We start from the raw sequence: 20,374 nt of genomic DNA on the forward strand, positions 1-20,374 counted from the left end.
TGCCGCTCAGCTGGCCGGATAAACCGCTTTCCGACCCAGATAAGCCTCCGTCGGCATGGGTAATTCGCTCCTCAGGCGCGCTTTTTCGGTTTTGGCTCATTTGCATACCAAAATTTGGGGATGAATATTTTAGCGCACATGCGTGTTTCAGGAATTTTTAAACGTGGAATGGTGTTCAACGAGGATAGTCTCTCAATCTGCTATCTCACTTAAGCCCGGAATTCCCTAATTAAAATTTTAATTAATGAATTTCAGGTAATTGGTCATCTGGTAGTTACGTACTCTCTTCCAGAGGATGTCCGCCTGGCCGTAGAACTCAACTGCAAAAACAACATTTATGCTGCTCTCATAGCTTTTTTATAAAAATTCTGGTCAGTCTTACGTGACGCACCCGGTATAGTCCAGGATATCATTTGTACTGGATCATCATATAATGCAATAAAAATACTGTGCCCCAGCTGGTACTCATAATAACAAAAGAACATCATCACACGATCTACACCGCACCTTTTCCTGGTTCTATTTGTCTGAAATCATATCATCGGGATTTTACTTGTAGAGCAACATAAAAATATGCGAGGAAATACAACAAAAGGTTGGCTTCAATGTTGAAGGCAGGCATCGTGGATGGGAAAGTGGTTTCATGGCCATTCAATTTCCTCTGCTTTTCAGTCTCCTTCTGAGGGTCACCACCTGTTGGCAGGTCAGCACTTCCTTGCCTGTCTCCATGCTTGATTGTTTCATGGCGGGTTTAGCATGGTCAGATAAAGTGGGTATCCGCGCAGTCTGCCTGCCTTGACTGGCGGCATTTTGCTCGGGACTTCGCATGGGCTCCAACACCATCAGTGGCGCAACAACAGGCAGCGGGGTACAATTTGCACCACCCTCCCAATAATTTTCGTCCTTTCGGACGTGACATCATGCGCACAACATGCAGATATAGCTTGAAGAGTTGTTGCGTTGCTGTTCCTTGCCTTACAGTCCTTCGTTCAGTGACACTTGTTGAGATAAGGGAAAGACTTGTAGCATATTGTGCCACTCAAATCTTTAGTTTATACTTGGACGTCAGCATTTTGTGATTCATCATGGCATGTTTCACAAGTATGCATGTGATTGAGCAACTGTCACTCTGGTTTTTAAGCATTCACTTTCCGTTTTCCTCTCTTATTTTGTCTGGTGTACTGGTTTGAAATATACCCTTGTTGAAACACATTTCCTACAGCTTTTCTTTGGTCTCGGGAAAAGGAGTAATGTAAGAATTGTTAGTTGTGGCTCAAAGATTCAATGCAGTAATGCCCTGAGGCAAAAAAAAATTCCCTTTCCAAAGTTGGAAAGCTTCTATTATGAGTAAATGCAAAGAACATTGAACCTTGAGTGTTTGGTATCTCTTTCGGTCTTAAGTGTGAGTACGTGTGCAGCACATAAAATCACAGCATGACAAAGGTTGCATGCAGTTGTTTGAACGCACAGTTATATGCCGCCTGTGAGATAATATTGTGGTGTCTCGATAGTGGTCTGTGATGTTGCAAGATCATATAATTCTAATTGGCAGAACGCTTTACCTTGCAGACACACGGAAGGCGGAGTATCAAGTCTAGCACTGGCCGTTGGGCGGCAGATCCTGAGCAGGCACCTCCTGCCCCCCACTCCGCCCTCAGGGCTGCCGCCACAGCCACTGGGGCACATTCAACGCTCCACTGAGGGCAAGTTTGTGATCCGGCCGTCGCCTCCGTCCGGGCCCTTCCTCCGGAGGCCCCCTGCAGCCTTCCGCACTAGCAGCCCCGGCCGTGCCGCCACACCATCTATCTTTCCTGAGGACCTCAGCTCCGTGGTCCTACCTTCGTCTGCAGAGCGTTCCTTCCCCAGTACAGTACGTTCGAGTGCTCCGCTCTGCACACCGCCATCATCACAGGGGGCTCTCCAGCGAGGCTTCAGGCCCATCCATGCGCCAGTGATACGTTGCCGAGAGCATGGCCCACTTGCTACAAGCAGTCCGCCACGCCTGGATACCTCGTCGGGGAGCTACACACGAGACAGGCTTCTGGGTGCTGTGCAGCGTGTGCGCTGCAGTAGTCGTGCTTTGCGGCACAGCAGTGCGCCTGAGTTAGCGCAGCGTCGATGGCGTGCCTCCGATGAGGAAGGTGCATGCCGTGCGAGTGTCACTAGTGGCAGCTCGGGCCGTGGCAGCTCAGCAGGGGCTGCCCATTCACGCGGAGACTCTCTTCAGGGTGAGCTGGCAGGTCGCGTACCACGTCTCGACCAGTCGGTGGACGAAAACTACGAGTTCGACCCTGTGCTGAGTCCTCCGCTCGAGGCCCAGTTATTGGACACGTGGCGTGATCAGGCAAGTGGCCTGAGTGACAGCGAACTGTATGCGGGGGTTGCGTTGCATCGTGATGCCGAGGCGCGCTGTGCTGCACTCAAGGAGGAGTTCCTGCGGTTCCGCCGCAGGCGGCGACAGCAGCTTCCCCTCGAAAGTGCGTGCTAGTGCTGGACACATCCCACATTCCTTCCTGAGACTCTTGTACTTTGCACCATTGTCTCATCACTGCCCTGTGTGCCAAAAAAAAAGAAAACTGGAGACATTGTTCCTAAATGGATCTTCCTTCCTAGTCATGGAAGCAATAAAGTCATCCGCAATCTCGGTGCTCGATGAAGCAGACGGCGGAGGAGGAGAAGCGGGGCCCTCCCCCACCTCAGAGTGTAGCTCAAGCGACATTGACAACCCACTGAAACCTGGCAACAGACTTGTACAGACATTTCTGAGTCGTTGGACAGTTTTTACTTTCAGACAGCATCCTGCACACATACACACACACACACACACACATACACATATACACAGATGAGAAAATACTAGATAGTAATGTCTGTCAAGCACTACAATTGTTGATCTTTTGACCAGTAATGGGTTTAGATCTGTGAATAGGTCCCACAGAACAAAACAAAAAAGTGCACCGGTTCTTTGTAGACTCTCCCACGATACCTGTGAGTGCTGTTCACAGCAGTACACAATGTGGTTTGGTAGGGGTGCTCGTGTGGTACTGTCCTTCGACGAGCAGATATAGGAATGTGGTATATAAAAATGTTGTGTGAAGATTTTTAAAGAGTACAGTTTACACACGCATCACCAATATAGTACAATAATTTCGATACGCCAACACCTAAGGAGCAGCTGTGTATTTAGTTCTTAAGCATGTTTGCATTTGGTTGAACAGACTGCACAAAGGCTTCTGGAAAGCCTTCATTTGAGGTCCCTGTGTTGTGATTTACATTGTTTTGTACTTGTGTAATGGCGGCCGTCCCGGATCGCGTGCCGGAAGTAGTTAACTACATTCCTACTTACTCTAGTAGTGTGTACATGCTGGTAGTAGTACCCACATGCTGAATTGCACTCTGTTGGCGAGCGTGCGTCGGAGGCCGGCCGCACACACATATGCATGTGTACATACAATATACGAGTATGGAATTCTAGTACTTATAAGCATTAGTCCCCAGAAGCACAGAACTGTAGCCACTAAAGTTATTGCATCCACCTGTATCATAATCACACATACAGTTCTAGATGGATCATAGTAGCTTTATCAGTTGACATACATAAAAAAATAACGCTAAATGGCTCAAGGAATGCACATTCCAGTCCAATACAAGCTACACACCAGCAGTCGAACGTGTTTTAAATGACAAAAAGAAAAATAATAAAAACTAAGCGGATGTATGACAGGTAAATGAGAAGAGTATGAAGTTTACATTTGTACACTTTCAAACAGTATTTTGATTTTGTGACGGACGAAGACCAAAAAGCTTGGGAGATCTCGTAGTGTTTTCTGTTGTGGTGTTTAGAATATTTTGTTTCACTGTGCTTGGTTTATGGAATTCTTATTGTTCACAACTGGCCCCTTTCTGCATGGCAGAAATGAAAGTCCTTTCTTTTTTTGTTTTCAAAATCAAATTGTATATATCTTTAGTGATTTTAATCTTTTATTTATGTAAGTGAGGTGTGGCCTATATACCAGAGGTATTGGTGGATAGAAGAAGAGAACCTAGTAGTGGATGGCCTTTAAGGAATCACTGTATTGCTTTGTTACGAGATCAGAGAGGGAGCGCAGGACTAAGGTTGTGCAATGTGGTATTTTTGTATGCATAAGAAGAGGATGTTTATTGACATGCTGTTGTGTTTAATGGGATTTGAAATTTGGCTTGGGCAATATCCCAACATTCGTCTGGTAAGACTCGACATTTTGCAAATTCTCCACTGTGTTCAGCTTTTTCAGGGATTTGAATAATGTATAATAATGAAATGTCCAAAGCTATTATGAAAGCCCCTTTCTGTTCTTGTCCTCCTGCATGAAATAATGCTGCTGCTATGCCCTTATGTTGTACATAGATGTTCACACGGGAGATGGAAACATTGTAGATTGTTTCGCCACGACAGGAATGTTTGGTGAATAGGAATTCTGTCATTTTGTCTTTTATTATCTTGTCATTTTACTTGAAGGGTTCCACACAAATACACGTGCACACAAAAGGAAGTGATGTCAAAGGGGATATCTGTGACTCAGAACTTCTTCCACGAACATGCAAAGATGGATGCTATGTACATGGCACATCAGCATGCTACTGTTTATCGAGCAGAACACACACTCTGGACATAACTGCAGTAAGTTGCAGCATTTCAAATCAAAGCTTAGGCCAGTGTTCAGAACCACTCAGAAGACAAAGTCACTTCACCAACAGTTAGAACCCTCGATTTGGAGTAAAATGTGTCCGAGATTGAATTGTTCTCGTTTCACAAGCACGGCGGCTAGATACGTCCCTGTATGTTCTTGTAAATGGGTTGTAGGTTCATAGACTTCTTTTTCCCGTGTCATATGCGGCACTCGCATAAAGACTAGGAATTAAAAGGACGGCTCCGTCTCCCTCAAGGACATCACAAGCCGGCACACTAGTTCATCTGTGCATGAGTACGATTCACCATCGGAACTCCCTTGCATTGCAAGTACAGTACCTGCCAGGCATACTACTCACAGTAAACACACGTTGAGCAAATTTTCCTAAATCTTCTGAAAAAGTTGCTAGTCACTGAAGAACCAATTAATTTACATTCTGCGACTTTTTCAATAAGTTCCTATCACTGGCATGAGCTGCTTGATAAGCAAAGGGGTTTTTCCTTTGTCAAAAAATTGGATTTGTTTCACCCGTTATAACTCCCTGTGGTGTCATATTGTTTTAGGGAACACCATTTTTCTCTGAAATGCTACTCTTATACTTTGCGACAGCACCATTTCATTGTCTCATCATCGAGCATGGGACATAATAAGGTGAACTCTTGTTGGCAAGGTGGCTCGTTCTTTCATTACATGGTGCTGCAATTGGGCATTTCTGTGAATGTGTCCATCATGTTAAGTTATGTACCTGTGAGTGGTTGTTTACCTATTATTTATTTTTATCACGTACAATGTGCAAATACTCATATTATGAGAGATTACTCATTTGTTGTGTGAAACAACGTTAATTCCATTTTAGGCAGCGAGCAAGTAGTGGAAGCATGAAGGTCGTGAAGTTAGTAGAACTTTATGTTGATAGAGCGAAACAGTGGAAAGCAGACTTGCGGGTTGCTTGGGTATTTTATGACGTTGCATCAATATTTTTTCCTGTGGTGTTTGTCACCAGTGAGACCCTTTACCATGCTATTACTGAATAAACATGGTTTTCTTACAACATGTCCAGAAAACTTGTGGGGGATATAATACAAGGTGTTTCTTTTTTTATCCGTTAGATTTTTTACAAAAAGGCTGTAAGAGCAGCACTGATGTCATTTTTGCGGGCGAGTTACACAGCCGGGTGGATGTCCTGTAGGAAAGAGCATGCAAATACTGGACAACTAATCACCTAAAATTCAGCAATTAACTTTTTAGATGTTTTCGTGAAAATGTGAGGCAGCAGAATTGGAGGCAACCATCAATGAATTTGCCCTCTTTCTCAAGAATCTTGAAACGAGCATATACTTTGAGATATAAATCACCAAAACTTTGGTATGCAAATCAGGCGAAACCAGAACTACACACTTCTCGAGCGCAGAAACAACATCTCTTTGGCTTATCTGGGCAGGAAAACAGTCTATCTGGCCAACAAATCAGCATTTATTCAAATCAGCTCGATCGCTACAAAACACGTGACCCTCCTATGCTAAAGCCCTTTCCCTCTTTTTGTGCTCGAGAAGTGCATAGTCCTGGTTTTGCCTGATTTGCATATCAAGCTTGGCGATTTATATCTAAATGTACGTGCTCGTTCCAAGATTTTTTAGGGCGGATTGAAATAATGGTTGCCTCCAATTCTGCTGGCTCGCATTTTTGTGAAAGCATTCAATCAAAAAGTTGATTAATGAATTTTAGGTGACTAGTCGTCCAGTAGTTAGACGCCCTTTCCCACAGGATGTCCTCCTGGCCGCATAACCCGTCCGCAAACATGACATAAGTGCTGCTCTCACAGCTTCCCTAAAAAAATAATGAATGAAAAAAAAATCCAATTTTTTGGAGGTTCAGGGAAAAGCATTTTTCAGTGTATTCTAGGCATGTGTGAATATGAATTTTTCGAATACCAAAATGAATAATTCTATATTTTCTATAAAATTATTTTCTATAGTGTCGTTGCACCAAAAAACACAGAATCAGTCAATCATTTTCTATAGAATATATATTTATTTCACTTAATGTTTAATATTTTCACTTAATGTTGAGTCTGTGTGTCTGCCCCAAGAATGCCCTTCTTTTCTTTTTCCAGTTACCTTTGCTTCACAGGGTATACTGTACAAGGCAAGTACAATCACTCTACTTGCACCTCGCAAGTCATGGAATGAGCACAAGATCACCCTTTGTATCTTGCGTGCTGCACATCATATACTCAAACGTACTTGTGCATAGCAACTAAAGAGCTTGGCTAACAGTATGGAAAATGGTTTATTAACATATTACCACACAATATCACGCAGCAAGAAGACACTAAAAATGATCACACTAAACACCAATGAATTCCTGGGTACTGTGACATAGCGACCAGTGTGGCCACTACAGTCACCCCTGAGGAAGGAGCCGAACTGGCTCCGAAACGTCGGGTATCCCCGTCCTGTAACTTGGTTGGAGATCTTCGTTACTGTCACTTCATCATGTTTTGTGACCAAGTCCATCCTATCTACACAGTGAAGGTGTATGTATCTTGTGTGCCCTTTGAATCACATCTATGCAAGAGTTAGTGATTCAAAACAGATGTGTCGATCTCATTCTCGTGGAAGATTGGTCTGAACTTCGGCTCCAACTCACCAACACGTTTGAGCAATGCAGGGTCAAACAAAGCGCATATGAGTTTTTATCTGCTTTCAAACAGAATACCACATAGGTCACATCTTCATTGCTATACCTAATTTTTTTTGTTGCGTTTTCGGATTCATTGCATTAGTAGGATACCAGTTCCAAGATTTTACCTATGTAGTTCTTCGCGAGGTCTGCTAAGCTTTGTCCATACGGTGTCCACAATACGTGTACGTGTAGTCACATATTAGTCTAGTCCACTACGGTGAACCCTTCCTTTTAGCGGTATCTGTCTTGGATTTCTTGGCCGGCATGATCGATTGAAGGTAATCGGCGAGATCATCACTGACGCGAGCACACAGTAAAACGTCGTCAGTAGAAATTGTCGCGCGTTTTGCATGCTTCGCGAACAATTCCAAGCTTCGCGCAGTCGTTTCTATGGTTTTCCAAACGATTTCCGTGATTGCTGCTATCACTTCCCTGCTAAAACGGATGTCTTCATGATGAGCCACAATTTCAGTGATTTTCCCAACTATGTAGTGCACAGCTGCTTTGAGAGATTGTTCTCTGTCGGAGAGACGACCACTTTCAGATTCGGTGTTCATTGTGTCAGTGGGAAAAGTAATAGTTATGACGGTAACAAGTTGTGCAACGCTACAAAAAAACTTAAGATCAAGACACGCGCTAGTGAATAGCGCAAAATCGGGGATGACAACAACATAGCAGCCACATACCAAGCCGCGTATTTATTTCAAAGTTTTGTGGTGGTGTTCATGGTAGTGTCTCATTCATTTTGTGTCCTATAGTCATGATATATTTTTAATTAGAGTGTTATTAGTCTTTTCATTGGAAAATATAACGAAAGGGCGACAAGACTCCAACTACCACGAACGTTGAGGTTGAGGGTTGAGGCGAGGTGACTTAAGCTCACTTTGGAAGCCACAGCAGCAACACTGGAAGGGACAATACATTTTTTTTGCTTACCTCGGTGTAAAGAGTGATATTTAGAATGGAAGAACTGGGTATTATACTCCCTGAGAAGGTAAGCATATATATATTTTGCTATTTTTTGTGAGGCTTTATCAAACTGACCTCATGTGGTTCTATTTTACAAGATCATTCGGTGTGTAGTACACATGGACCGGGTCCGTTGAACCGGTTGCGCACCATGACAAGCAATATTTGATCTATTTATCATATATGTATCGCATGGCTGCATTTGGAACGTTCATTTTAAAAACACGCAGTGTCAATTTTGTCTCGAATGTTGTATTTTATCGGCCGGACTACGGGAACGGTCGGTAAACTGCGGTAACCCGGGTAATTAACCAAATCATGGTCTGTATTCAGAGATTCAGCAACTTAATGCAAATTAATATTAAATTACAGGCTGTGTGCTATGATAGTAATTCACAGCCATGTTTTCGTGACGTAGGAGGAAGCCTGCACTTTGGATCCAAAGCTACCAGGCACGGACGACCTAGACGCCGAAGATTTGTACATAAAATACAAGGTGCGGTAACATAATGAACAGTTTACTATTTCGCTTTCAAAAGTATTGCGACTACAAGCGTTATGATGGTAGGGTGAGCTTACTTTACCCCTACCTGTACTGTTCTGGTTCGCACAGTCTGAGCAGGAGAGTGATCTAGCTGTTACTGTCGTTACAGAAACTAAAGAGACAGCTCGAGTTTCTTGAGGTGCAGGAGGAATACATAAAAGATGAACAAAGAAACTTGAAGAAGGAATATCTCCACGCACAGGAAGAAGTAAAGAGGATACAGAGTGTACCTCTTGTAATTGGACAGTTTTTGGAAGCAGTGGATCCAAACACTGGCATTGTGGGATCCACAACAGGTAAGTGATGATGAAATTCCTTCCACACATCAAGGTGCTGGTTATTCAGATTGAAAATCAAGTTGCTGAGGTGGTGTCCAAGGACCTTCAGCTGGAGGAGTCAACATAAGTACTAATATGAGTGCTGAAAAATTTCATATCTTGCAAAAAATCTGCCCTACAACAGTAATCAGTTACCTTGCAGCTCGGCTCACACCTGTGAATGTGATTGACAGTAGCTACAAAGAGGAATTTGGAAATTAAAATGATTTTTCAAAGGGCAGTCTTTCAAAGTGCTCTATTAATAGAGGGACAATTCGTCTGAGTGATGAGGCATCCGATATTGAACACATTCATTATGTGCTGCTTCATGTACTAGTTTGAAAATAGCAATAGTCAGTTTACATATATCGGAGCAGTGTTTTTGCAGACTGGTGGCTGATTGTGAGCACTGTGATGCTGTACGTACTTCTCAAAAGTAAAAATTAATTTTACGATACTTTCGCATTGTGTAGATAAACTATATTTTTGGAGAATACAGTGTGAATGATGTGGATTTCTATCCGGTAGACATGAAGTTTAGTCTGTAGTGGCACCCTAAAAAACAAAAACCAGAAAGGTTCTGTTGGTTCTCCCTAGCATACTGACTGAATGTGAAAAAAATTATGTAGAAACAACATTCTGCTAACAGTGACATTTTTTGCCTTCTACAATCTGCAAGCACATCGATGTCGAAAGAGATAAAAACCTTGTTTCCAATAGCTCAAGTAATGTTATTATGAAAAATATAAATCGCATTGGTCAGGACAGGTATCAACAATACTGGTACAAAGATTAGTAGTTTTCCATAACAACACAAAGTTAAAAAAAGCAGTCATATGTTAAGTGCATGTGTGTCTGTGCACATCTGTGGTCATCATGAAAGAAGTGAGCAATAGTGTTATTGGACAGTACTCTGCATTATGGTAGTCTGTACATGGGGTTGCAGTATATGCGTTTGAGTAAATGACATAAATGCAGGCGAGCTAGTCATGAATTCTATACTGACAGAAGCTGACAAACAGAACACACATTCAGTTAGCCGTGGTCTTGGTGTTTCTGTGTAAAGCCTATGGATCTTACATTTCAGGCTCCAACTACTATGTGCGTATTCTGTCAACCATTGACCGTGAACTGTTGAAACCCAGTGCTAGTGTTGCCTTGCACAAGCACAGCAATGCTCTTGTAGATGTGCTCCCTCCAGAAGCTGACAGTAGCATCTCTATGCTAAGAGCAGGTAAGCATGCACATGCAGCTCTCTGTGACCAAGGGGAGTCATGTATGTACTATTTTTAGACGAGAAACCTGACGTTAACTATGGAGACATTGGTGGACTGGACATCCAAAAGCAGGAGATACGAGAGGCTGTGGAACTGCCCTTGACTCATTTTGAATTGTACAAGCAAATTGGTATTGATCCTCCCAGGGGAGTGCTCATGTACGGTCCACCTGGATGCGGAAAGACAATGCTTGCCAAAGCTGTTGCCCATCACACTACAGGTAAATTGTGCTATGTGGCATGAGAAAAGTAAGGTGCTTGGTTATTTTTTTACTTTCTCTGTACTGTCCTTGCATTATCATTAGAGCCTGAAGTGTTAGGGTTTAACCCGTTTCTTCCCCAAATTTGCACCCGGAATTGAAGGTTACCTCTTTAGGGTGAAACCTGATATTTACCCGGCAAATGGCCCACACTGAAGCCTCTGTACGAATGCACACTAGTTTGTTTGGCAGCAAACACAATTATGTCACTGTTTGTACCAAACCAGTACAGTTCGTTTGAGTAATAGAGGCCGATTTCTCCTCGAATTTAGCATACTGGAAGTTTTTCCACCCGAATTTGCATGCATTTTGAGCACATGCCAATTTCCCCAATTTTTACCCCCAAATTGGGAAAAAATATTTCCCCAAAACTTCAGACTCTAATTATCATATTGCTTCGGCTCACCCGGTCCTAGTTCACAAAACTGATGTCCCAATCCAAATTTACTGATGAGTAAATCGAGCATAATTTCACCTTAAAATTTTCAGCTCGCAAAACATATAGAGCAGTTTGCTACTCAACCCCACCGCCGTGCTCAACACTTCACCCCGTGCTCTTGTTGTGAAGGGCCTCCCACAAACCGCACTTCAATCCCATGTCAACACTTCTTGGACAGTGGGTGGGGCATTTTGGAACAAGAGTTTGCCTCGGAGACATAATGCCACGATGACATAGGGAGATAGGCTGTAGTGGGGAGGGAGTCCCTGTTGCCAATATTTGAGACAATAGCCGAAATTTGTTACTGAGTCTTACTTTCCAGCACAGGAACCCTGAAGCTTTCCCCCATGCAGAAAGGACGTGAAACACTTCAAGGAAAAAAACTGATCTAGATAAATACATCATGAGTGCCCTGTATTATGTAAAGCTACTTCCCGGTTATTTTGTTGTGTATCTAGTCTTCATAGTGTTCAAGCTCCAATATTAGATATAAGACTCTAAATGTTGTCTCACAGCTTGCACAGCCGCAAAATACAGGCCCTAACCATTACATATAAAATTGATGAGTAGTTATTATTGGTAATTATTGGTGCATTGTGGAGTGTGTGTAAATATCCTTTAGCATGCAGAACGCAGATTCAGTAGTGGTGTCTCATTCTTTCAGCTGCATTTATCCGTGTGGTCGGATCAGAGTTTGTGCAAAAGTACCTCGGTGAAGGTCCTCGCATGGTGAGAGATGTATTTCGGCTGGCCAGAGAAAACGCTCCTGCCATCATCTTCATTGATGAGATTGATGCTATAGCCACGAAGAGATTTGATGCTCAGACTGGAGGTTTGGCTCTTTTTTGAATCTGCATTATGTTTAGATATACAGTACTGTACAGGTGGTTAATTTTGCAGTCTTAATAATTCGTATGGAGGCACGTTTGGGGAATATTTTGAGGGACCTTAAGTTTGCATCAAGTTGATCCTGCACCACAGAGTTCTTAGGGTTATCACTTGCTTCACGGAAAAATAGCATTCACGAAATTTCCAAAAATTAACTCCTCGCAAAAATTACTACTCATACAGTATGCCATGAGCAATGCAATAATAAGCATATTAAGCAATAAGCTTAATAAGCAAATGCAAAGATGACTCAATGGTCCCCTCCACCCAGACTACCCTATTAGCTTGATATTGAGGAATGTAGGATATTACACTTCTTTGCAGCTGACAGAGAGGTCCAGAGAATTTTGCTTGAGCTACTTAATCAAATGGATGGCTTTGATCAGACAACAAATGTCAAGGTAGGCTTTTGACAGAACTACAGTTGTTTCCTTGAAGTCCCACACAGGTGTTTCTCCCATTCGAACTAGCCAGTGAGGAGTGTTTTATTAGTGCTTTTCATCCTAATTATTGTATTGTTTCCCAGGTGATCATGGCCACAAATCGAGCAGACACCTTGGACCCTGCTCTCTTGCGTCCTGGACGTTTGGACAGAAAGATCGAGTTCCCAATGCCGGACAGGCGTCAGAAGAGACTCATCTTCTCTACCATCACTTCAAGCATGAACCTCAGCGAGGAAGTAGATTTGGAAGACTACGTTGCACGTCCGGACCGTATCACTGGGGCTGATATCAATGCCATTTGTCAGGAGGTGATATGATCTGCACTTTCAATGTACCCTCGAAGGAGTTTTCAGGCAAAGATAATTCAAACCTAACAAATTTGAAGAGAAATCAATGTGCAAGTACAAACGTTGTTGAATATACACTATGTGTTCCGATAAACTACATGGATGATTTGCTATTCCAGGCTGGAATGCATGCCGTGCGAGAAAACAGGTATGTTGTGCTTGCCAAGGACTTCGAGAAGGGCTACAAGAACAACATCAAAAAGGATGAATCTGAACATGAGTTCTACAAATGAAAAAAAGAAAAAGTTGTATTTTCTGTCAAAATAAATTACATGTAGTGCTGGGATATGTATTTATGTGCTTAAGGTCTGTCTATCCTGTGACTTCAAGTGTGGTCATCGTTATGTCGAGGAGTTTATGGCATCTCCATCCAGTGGTTTATCCAGAATTTCAAGGAAGGGGGATGTTTACGTCATAACAGTTTAAAGAATCATTACGGACATGTGTCTAAATCTGATTTTAAAAAAGCCCCCCCCTCCCGGGGTATGTTGCGAGACATTTAGGGGGGTCAGCCTGGGGTCTGGTTCCGTTGAAGGATCTGGGAGTTGGCCAACTTGTCTTGTGACCATCAGTTGTGTAGTCAGGGAGAGGGTTCAAATCGCCACAAAACCATACCTTTGATAGTGCATTTGGAAAAGGGAAAACGAGAGTGAAATCTTGACATTCGAAATATTTTTCTGGCTAGGTTGTTGCCAGCATTTACAGACTGCTAGTGTTTTTTTTTTAATGTGTACACACCATGCAGAAATTACACATCAGTGCACACTGTTCATAATTTCGTGCATACAGTTCACACCTAGTTCTTCCACAGTAAAAAAGAGGTTAATTGTTGGGATTCTGTTGTGCTTGCTGGGGCTGGGGGTTTCCGGGTTTATCCCTTCCCGAAATCATCGCGCCATGCGGCGAGGTCGAAACGTCGAAAGTCAAACGCAGAAGCGGACGAAAAAGAAAGGTTGTTGTGACCAAACTTGTCAACAACGACAACAACAAAAAAAGTCAAAACATGTTTTCTTGCTCAGCGTTTGCGTTCTTTTCCATCGGCTGTGAAAACGAAACGGCGTATGTAGCGTAGCGTACGTAGCGCTGCCGCTGCGCTGCGCCATCTGCCACTTGCCGCGGTCGGTGGCCCATCACACGGGTGCGATCGCTTGAGCTGGCGTCCGATGTGGTGTGGTTTTTCGACCCGAACCTTTAGTTTGTATATAATTCAAATGTTCAGATAAACGTTTCAAGAACTTTTATTTGCTGCAACTCGTCGCATTTACAATGGAACCGCAGGCGATCTCACCAGTGGACATTTTATCTTCGATGACTGTCTAGATCATCGTTCTGTCTTCCAAGAAATGTGTGTATAAAACTACACACCAACTCTCCGTTAATGCACAAAGCCCTCAAGAAGCGTCTTGTTCCTCGTAAGGTGTGTACATTTTTGGACCGGGCCAGTGTATAACGCCGCAGCTGTGCTCCTATGATAGCCATCCAGTAATTCTCGAGTCACTTTCAGATCCCGCGAGTCCGCAGTATGGCGTTCGGAGTGATTTCCCAAGTGACAGACTTTCTGTTTCTAAGTGGCGTAAGGCCGCTTACCTTACCAGCTGTACGGAGTCTAGGCATCACGACGATCATAAATTGCACCATGGACCTTCCAGACCTACCTATCGGCGCTGAAGTTGAGTTTGTGCGGGTACGAGTCGACGACTCGCCGATTTTCGACTTGTCGGTATACTTCGATCCAGTCGCCGATCGTATTCAAGAAGTCTATTTACGCGGAGGGAAGGTACTTGTTCATTGCATGGCAGGAGCAAGTCGGTCACCCGCCTTGGTCATGGCCTATTTGATGAAGTACCATCGCATGCGATTACGCGACGCGTTTCGGTATGTGAAGCAGCGCCGACCTGTGGTGCATCCGAACTATGGTTTCTTCAAGCAGCTCATCGACTATGAGAACCAGCTCTTCGGATCTGCATCGGTGGAGATGGTGCCAGTGCCCAGCCTTGGACCGGGTTATGGTCTTGTACCAGACATCTACCTCGAAGAATGCAAGGGCCTTCTTTGGCTGCACAGTCTCAAAGCTATGGGGCGTTGATTAGGGAGCAGAACTGACTTATTACAGTTCAGCACATCTTCCACTAGTCTAGTCAAACAAATTATGCGGAGGTTGTTGCTGCTCCAAAGTTTAAATAACCATAAACATGCAACTATTTATGTCATCTCTTTATCTGATAGTTCTATGCATTGTTCTATGAGATGAATAAAAATTAGCATATTTTTAAGATTGACCCTTCAACCAAGCCTTCTTTTGATGATCTAGCTAGTACTTGGAGTGCAGCGATGTCTGCGCAATTAAATTGCCGCTCAAAGATGTATCACACATTTCCAAAAGAGGAAAAATATGCAATTTTGCAAAACTTGTAGTTGCATAAAGGGTGGTTCACTGTATGCCTCAGCGCTGTTTATAGTTTCAGTGCTCTTTGATTTCTTTTTCGAGTATCATCATGCCTCAAGAATAGCAGTGGGGTAGCCAGAGACGGGGGTACCTTTGGTAGTGCCTTTGGGAGAGGGTAATGAGGGTGAAATCCCCCTCCTCCATGTAGAGATCCCATAGAACCCCTCCCAAAATATTTTTCTGGTTACATTACTGCCACATAGCATTCTGTGGCATGTTTTATCCTTTATTTACATTGTATTTCAGCATTTTTCCCTGAAAAAGCTAACAAACAAAGGCTGGGACACGAACTACTACATAATAGCTTGATGAGATTCTTGCTCCTTCCCTTGATAGGGATGCATGTAGCAAAGAACAACATTTAGGGACTAGGATGCTGGACTCCCTCTGATACAGAGATCTCAAACACGTTGGCCGCATGTGGCCAGCGGTGACCTGTTCTGTGGCCCAAAGGCACTTGACCACCAAAGAGAAGGAAGCTATCCCTCTAAAAAGATTTGAGATATTCAATCATTGTTTTTACATTTGCCCAGCATAGTGCCGCTCCTGTCTGTGTTACACTGGTGTACCACAAAATATTTCAGGAGGGGTTCTATGGGGACTTTACATGAGGGAGGAGGATTTCATCCTTATCTCCCTCTCCCAAATGCACTACTGAAGGTACGATTTGAGGGGGTGGTTTGAACCCCCAAAACCCACCCTCTGGCCATGCCACTACCATGTTAGGCAGAACATATGCACGTGAGCACTTCTTGTGGCTCATGAACCTGAACAAGTTACAGACGCAGCAACCTGGTCTTCGTGTGCACTTTGGTAAACCACCAGCTCCTGTGGCATAGTGGTTAAGGTGATCGCTTTCCATGCCGAGACTGGAAGGTGACACGGGTTCGAATCCAGTCACTGGCTGTGCAGTCTGAGGTTTTCCCTGGGTTTTCCCCGAGGACTTTCCAGACGAATGTCAGCACCGTTCCCCCTGAAGTCGGCCCAGGACATGTACTAACCCCCCTGTCCCACACTCCTTCCTGCTGCCCTCTCTCCATCTGTCCACATCTGTACGCCACAGTTGCTTCGTGGCACTAACACAGAATCTAAAAAAAAAAGAAAAGCTGGTAAACCACAACTGTAGCTGATGTGAAGATTAGTATGGCCTCATCTTAATCCTCACACTAAGTTAAATAGCAACACAGCAAAGAAGTAGAGGCAGAACAATTATGTACAAACATCATTATATTTTAATATTTCAGGAGTCATGTTAACGTAGCAAACTCAAATTCATAATGTTGCCTAGCTGTTTCTATCTGATGTTTCTATTATTCCTAGTTGAAACCGTGAGCAAAGGAAACAATACAGTGTGTAAACAGGAGACAATTTTAGGGCTCCTCAACAGTATCGTAATTTGTGAAGAACTACATATTTTTTAAGAATCGTTTTTCATACCAGCTTATAGATTTCTCATGGTGTGTCAAGTGGAGTTTTTCAGGAATGCATTCTACACACACAATCCGACTACAATAACTACATTGCTCGTTTTTCTCTCTGCATTTTTACTGTATGGTATGTTAAGAACACATGGTTAAGGAATGTGGAGAGGACATGGACAGGCATCACAGACACACCCTTTGAACACTGTTTTTGTGTTGTCTGTACATTGTCTTCTCCACGTTCCTTGACCATGTGCTGTATTTGCTCAAATGCTAGACGCCGCCGATTACAAGACGACCCCCCTAAAAATGATCGCAAAATCGGGGAAAAATAATGACGAAAATTGCCACTTAACATACTTTATTAAGAACATTCGACTTTCATATGTGTTGGAATTGCCGCTGTTCTCCTTGTCCGAGTCGTCCCACAGAAAGTTGTCTTCAGTCCCATTCATTGTGTTCGAGATACGTACTGCATTTCTTTAACGCATGCACTACGATGTTCTCAGGGTTGCCCCTCTATATGTGCGTCCAAAATCCATGCGACTATACTTGGCTCAGAGGGGCACGCTTCAGACGTCCAGTAGGAGTTAGCTGCTTCCCAATGTTAGCTTGCCGTCCTCTCTTCGGCCTACCGAAGGTTTTCCTTATGCTAGAACAGTCAAAGATTTCTTTCTGTTATCCAAGCCATCTTTATACGTTTGCCTCGGAAACCCCGAAACGCTGCCCAACTTGAACGTTGTTGTTCGTGGTTTCATCTACTGCTATCATTTTCCACTTGAATGTGGCAGAGTAGAAAATACGCTTTGGGGCCGTCACAAAACGCACATGCAAACGTGAAACACAACGAGCACCAAGACAACAGACACAGCTGACAAGTGAGGGAGAAGTAAGTCACATGGACTTGCCTTTTGCTCTCCCCATTTTTGTCTGGCGTTTGCGCTCTCTCCCTCATCTCGCTAGAGGTATGGTTTCTACTGCAATATGACCCCCATTTCCTAAAAAAAAAAAAACTCGTCGTGCAAATACGCTATTCATTTAAGCACCATTTTAGCACCTTAAACTCATTACATTGATAGAGCACATGTGCAGGGGAAAAAAGTACAGCTGTAATGCCATAGAACTGTACTGGCAGAGTGACAGATGCACTGTTAAAACACCTAAATTGTGTACACACACATAACAGCTTCAATGGCTTTATTAATAATTACAGAATGAAGTTTTCTATAGTAGAAAAAAGAAATCAAGAAGCACCAAATGTGTAGTCATGATCCATGTATGTAACTGAAGTCGCAGCTGAGTTTTGCGCGTGGAAGGAACGCAAGTGCTCTCCTGAGACCCTCAACCTTGCAATCTGCTCGTCAACATCTATGGGCAGTTGCACATCCGTTGTGCACAGCAGTTCCCATACATTTGCAGATGCCTCATTGAGTTCCTGGAGAACCTGGATTAGCTCCATCCTTCGTGTCGATGTGATGTCTAGCTCGAAATTAGTGACAGGCTCTTCCTCAACAATCTCCTCTTGCATGTGTTCTGTAACTGGTTCAATGATGAGAATCTCCTCCGTCGACGTAACCGCTCCCATGGCAGGATGGCCCAGAGTTTCATCGCTGGTTGCTCCGTAGATGGCTTTGATGATGCAAGCGTGGATGTGCTTACACATATACCGTGATGGGCAACTGCAAGCAAACTTATGGACACAAACGTTGCACTGTTCACAAATGCGGCGGCACTTTCCTTGGCACCCGTTTACGCATGTCACTTCGTACGTGAGAGATCCGCATCGGACGGTCCACTTTTCACTGTCCACTTGAATGATGCAATCCGATGGAATGAGCAGGCCATTCTGATGTGCCTGAGTGATCAATGCCTTCTCTTTGGTAAGGGGACCCTTGACAGGCTCAAGCACACTTTCCAAGTGATTTGTCTTGGATGCCGTGAGCAAAGTGTACACGAGCTTGTCGACACGCTTGTTCGCTTTTGTCAGGAAGTAGTGCCTGAGGAACCGATCGAATGTGTCCAGGTTCATGGTAGCATTCGCGGTGGTCACGTAGCAGTTGGCCCACAACTCTGCTCTGGACACAAAATTTGTCTCTAGGTAGTTTCCAAACGCTACTGTGCCCCTCTCCCCTTTAAGCTCCCTTAATAGCCCGTTCATCAGCATTTGGAAAGCATCTCGTGATGTCTGCTGGTAAAGGACATCTAGAGCTTTCTTAATGTGATCCCTGGTGCTCTGTGTAGGAACAAGAAATGCCAACTGCTCATTCCACACTTTTTTCACGTGCCACTCACACAGTCGTCTCTGTGGCGCGTGCTCGGTTCCGAAGACTTCGAGCCAGGCAGTGTAGTACACTTTGGAGTCATCTGACAGGAGACATTGGGGCTGAAGGATAGCCACATTCTGGGCAATAGCTTGGTAGAACGTGAAAATGGATGAGGTGATATCGGCAGTCGTCAGACACCATGCTACCGGTGCCCCATCTCCAGCTGAATTTGATACAAGGAGAGTGATGAGGGTATACTTGCACGAATGTGCACCCGGAACAGCATGTACGCATATCACCTCAGCACCAAAGGTGAGAAGCTGTTCTCTTTGTTCCGGAGTCTGCATTACGAGGATGAAGTCGTCTTCGATTATTCGTGGCAAGTCTGGACCCGACGGCACGCCACTGGGTTTGAACAACAATATGGGACTCTGTTCAGACTCGTCAAGTCTGTGCACAAGCTTCTTGACGCTTTCGCTCTCGTCGTCGTGCAGTCTCCACAATCGGATCCCTTCTGCATTTGCAATGTTTCGGATGTCAGCAGCTGTGATGAGGTGAGACCTCCTCAGGTCTTCTGCCCTCGTTGGGTATTCCCCACGAACATTCTCCAAAATTTTGTCGACGGGTAATCCGCTCTGGAGATAGCTTATAATGGTGTTACGGTCTGAAGATGAGATGCGCAAGTGCTCAACATCCTTGTCGTGTCCATAATGCGTGAGGCATCCTGACACAGTCACAACTCCGGTGACCAATGCCTCCCTCGCTGTCAGATACGCGGTGCAGCAGTTTCCCGCTTTGCATGAACCCTGCGATTTTATCCTCCGGCGTCTCTCTTGCTTCGGAACACTCACACCCGACCGGTTGCAAAGGTATCTGTGGACACGAGCACGGCGCTCTGCGCTGCATGATCTCGTTGTAAACTGAGATTTCTCGTCAACTGAGAGGTCGTCCAACCACTGGCGAAACTCTGCCATGGAGGTGAACTTCTCGCGAACGTCGATCATTTCTATGGTGTGTGCCAACGTGAGGTGGTCGCGCAAATCGTCTCTGCGATTTGTGGAAAATGTGCACTCGTCTTCCAGGCATCTTAGCTCCTTGGTCGACACAGATGACTGACCTATCACTTTGTGGACTTTCCTTCTGTGCTTGGATAAATTGCCAGACGTGCTGAATTGCTTGGCGCAGTACGCGCACGTATAAACACGGCCTCCAGGTATATCTGGCACATCTACTGCGACTTGTCCTTCCGGTAATCGTATGGGCTCTAACATTCCCTGTATCATGATCGAGATTTGTTTACGCGCGATTCCCTATTACGAGCATACGGCCGACACGATATGAGAAATAACGCTCAGCTCAGTACATAGTTGCCCCCACCTATTTTCTTTCGCGCGTTTTTGGTCGA

At 44.1% G+C, this 20,374-nt stretch overlaps 4 protein-coding genes across 6 annotated transcripts in view; 3 read left to right on the forward strand and 1 right to left on the reverse strand.

Moving 5' to 3' along the window:
- LOC135385640 (protein turtle-like) overlaps window positions 1-5,723 on the forward strand; it is a 78,398-nt gene extending 72,675 nt beyond the window's left edge. For all 3 annotated transcript variants that reach the window (XM_064615086.1, XM_064615088.1, XM_064615087.1), the window contains exon 16: window positions 1,570-5,723. In XM_064615086.1, coding sequence (XP_064471156.1) covers window positions 1,570-2,488 — 919 coding nt within the window. In that variant the 3' untranslated portion in view covers window positions 2,489-5,723. The remainder of the gene's footprint in view (window positions 1-1,569) is intronic.
- A 2,516-nt stretch (window positions 5,724-8,239) lies between these two features.
- LOC135385642 (26S proteasome regulatory subunit 6B) lies at window positions 8,240-13,130 on the forward strand. Its single transcript, XM_064615089.1, has 9 exons — window positions 8,240-8,349; window positions 8,743-8,820; window positions 8,978-9,164; window positions 10,273-10,419; window positions 10,479-10,682; window positions 11,825-11,992; window positions 12,373-12,449; window positions 12,575-12,799; window positions 12,958-13,130. The coding sequence occupies exons 1-9, from the start codon at window positions 8,317-8,319 to the stop codon at window positions 13,069-13,071; spliced, it is 1,233 nt and encodes a 410-aa protein (XP_064471159.1). The 5' UTR covers window positions 8,240-8,316; the 3' UTR covers window positions 13,072-13,130.
- Window positions 13,131-13,933: 803 nt separating this feature from the next.
- Window positions 13,934-15,117, forward strand: LOC135383796 (dual specificity protein phosphatase 14-like). The gene is made up of 2 exons (XM_064613118.1): window positions 13,934-14,255; window positions 14,343-15,117. The coding sequence occupies exons 1-2, from the start codon at window positions 14,217-14,219 to the stop codon at window positions 14,922-14,924; spliced, it is 621 nt and encodes a 206-aa protein (XP_064469188.1). The 5' UTR covers window positions 13,934-14,216; the 3' UTR covers window positions 14,925-15,117.
- Window positions 15,118-17,885: 2,768 nt separating this feature from the next.
- LOC135383797 (uncharacterized) lies at window positions 17,886-20,362 on the reverse strand. Its single transcript, XM_064613119.1, has one exon. The coding sequence runs from the start codon at window positions 20,250-20,252 to the stop codon at window positions 17,949-17,951; it is 2,304 nt and encodes a 767-aa protein (XP_064469189.1). The 5' UTR covers window positions 20,253-20,362; the 3' UTR covers window positions 17,886-17,948.
- Between the last annotated feature and the right edge of the window lie 12 nt (window positions 20,363-20,374).

Source organism: Ornithodoros turicata, chromosome 2 (assembly GCF_037126465.1).
Source record: "Ornithodoros turicata isolate Travis chromosome 2, ASM3712646v1, whole genome shotgun sequence".
Classification (NCBI taxonomy): domain Eukaryota; kingdom Metazoa; phylum Arthropoda; class Arachnida; order Ixodida; family Argasidae; genus Ornithodoros; species Ornithodoros turicata.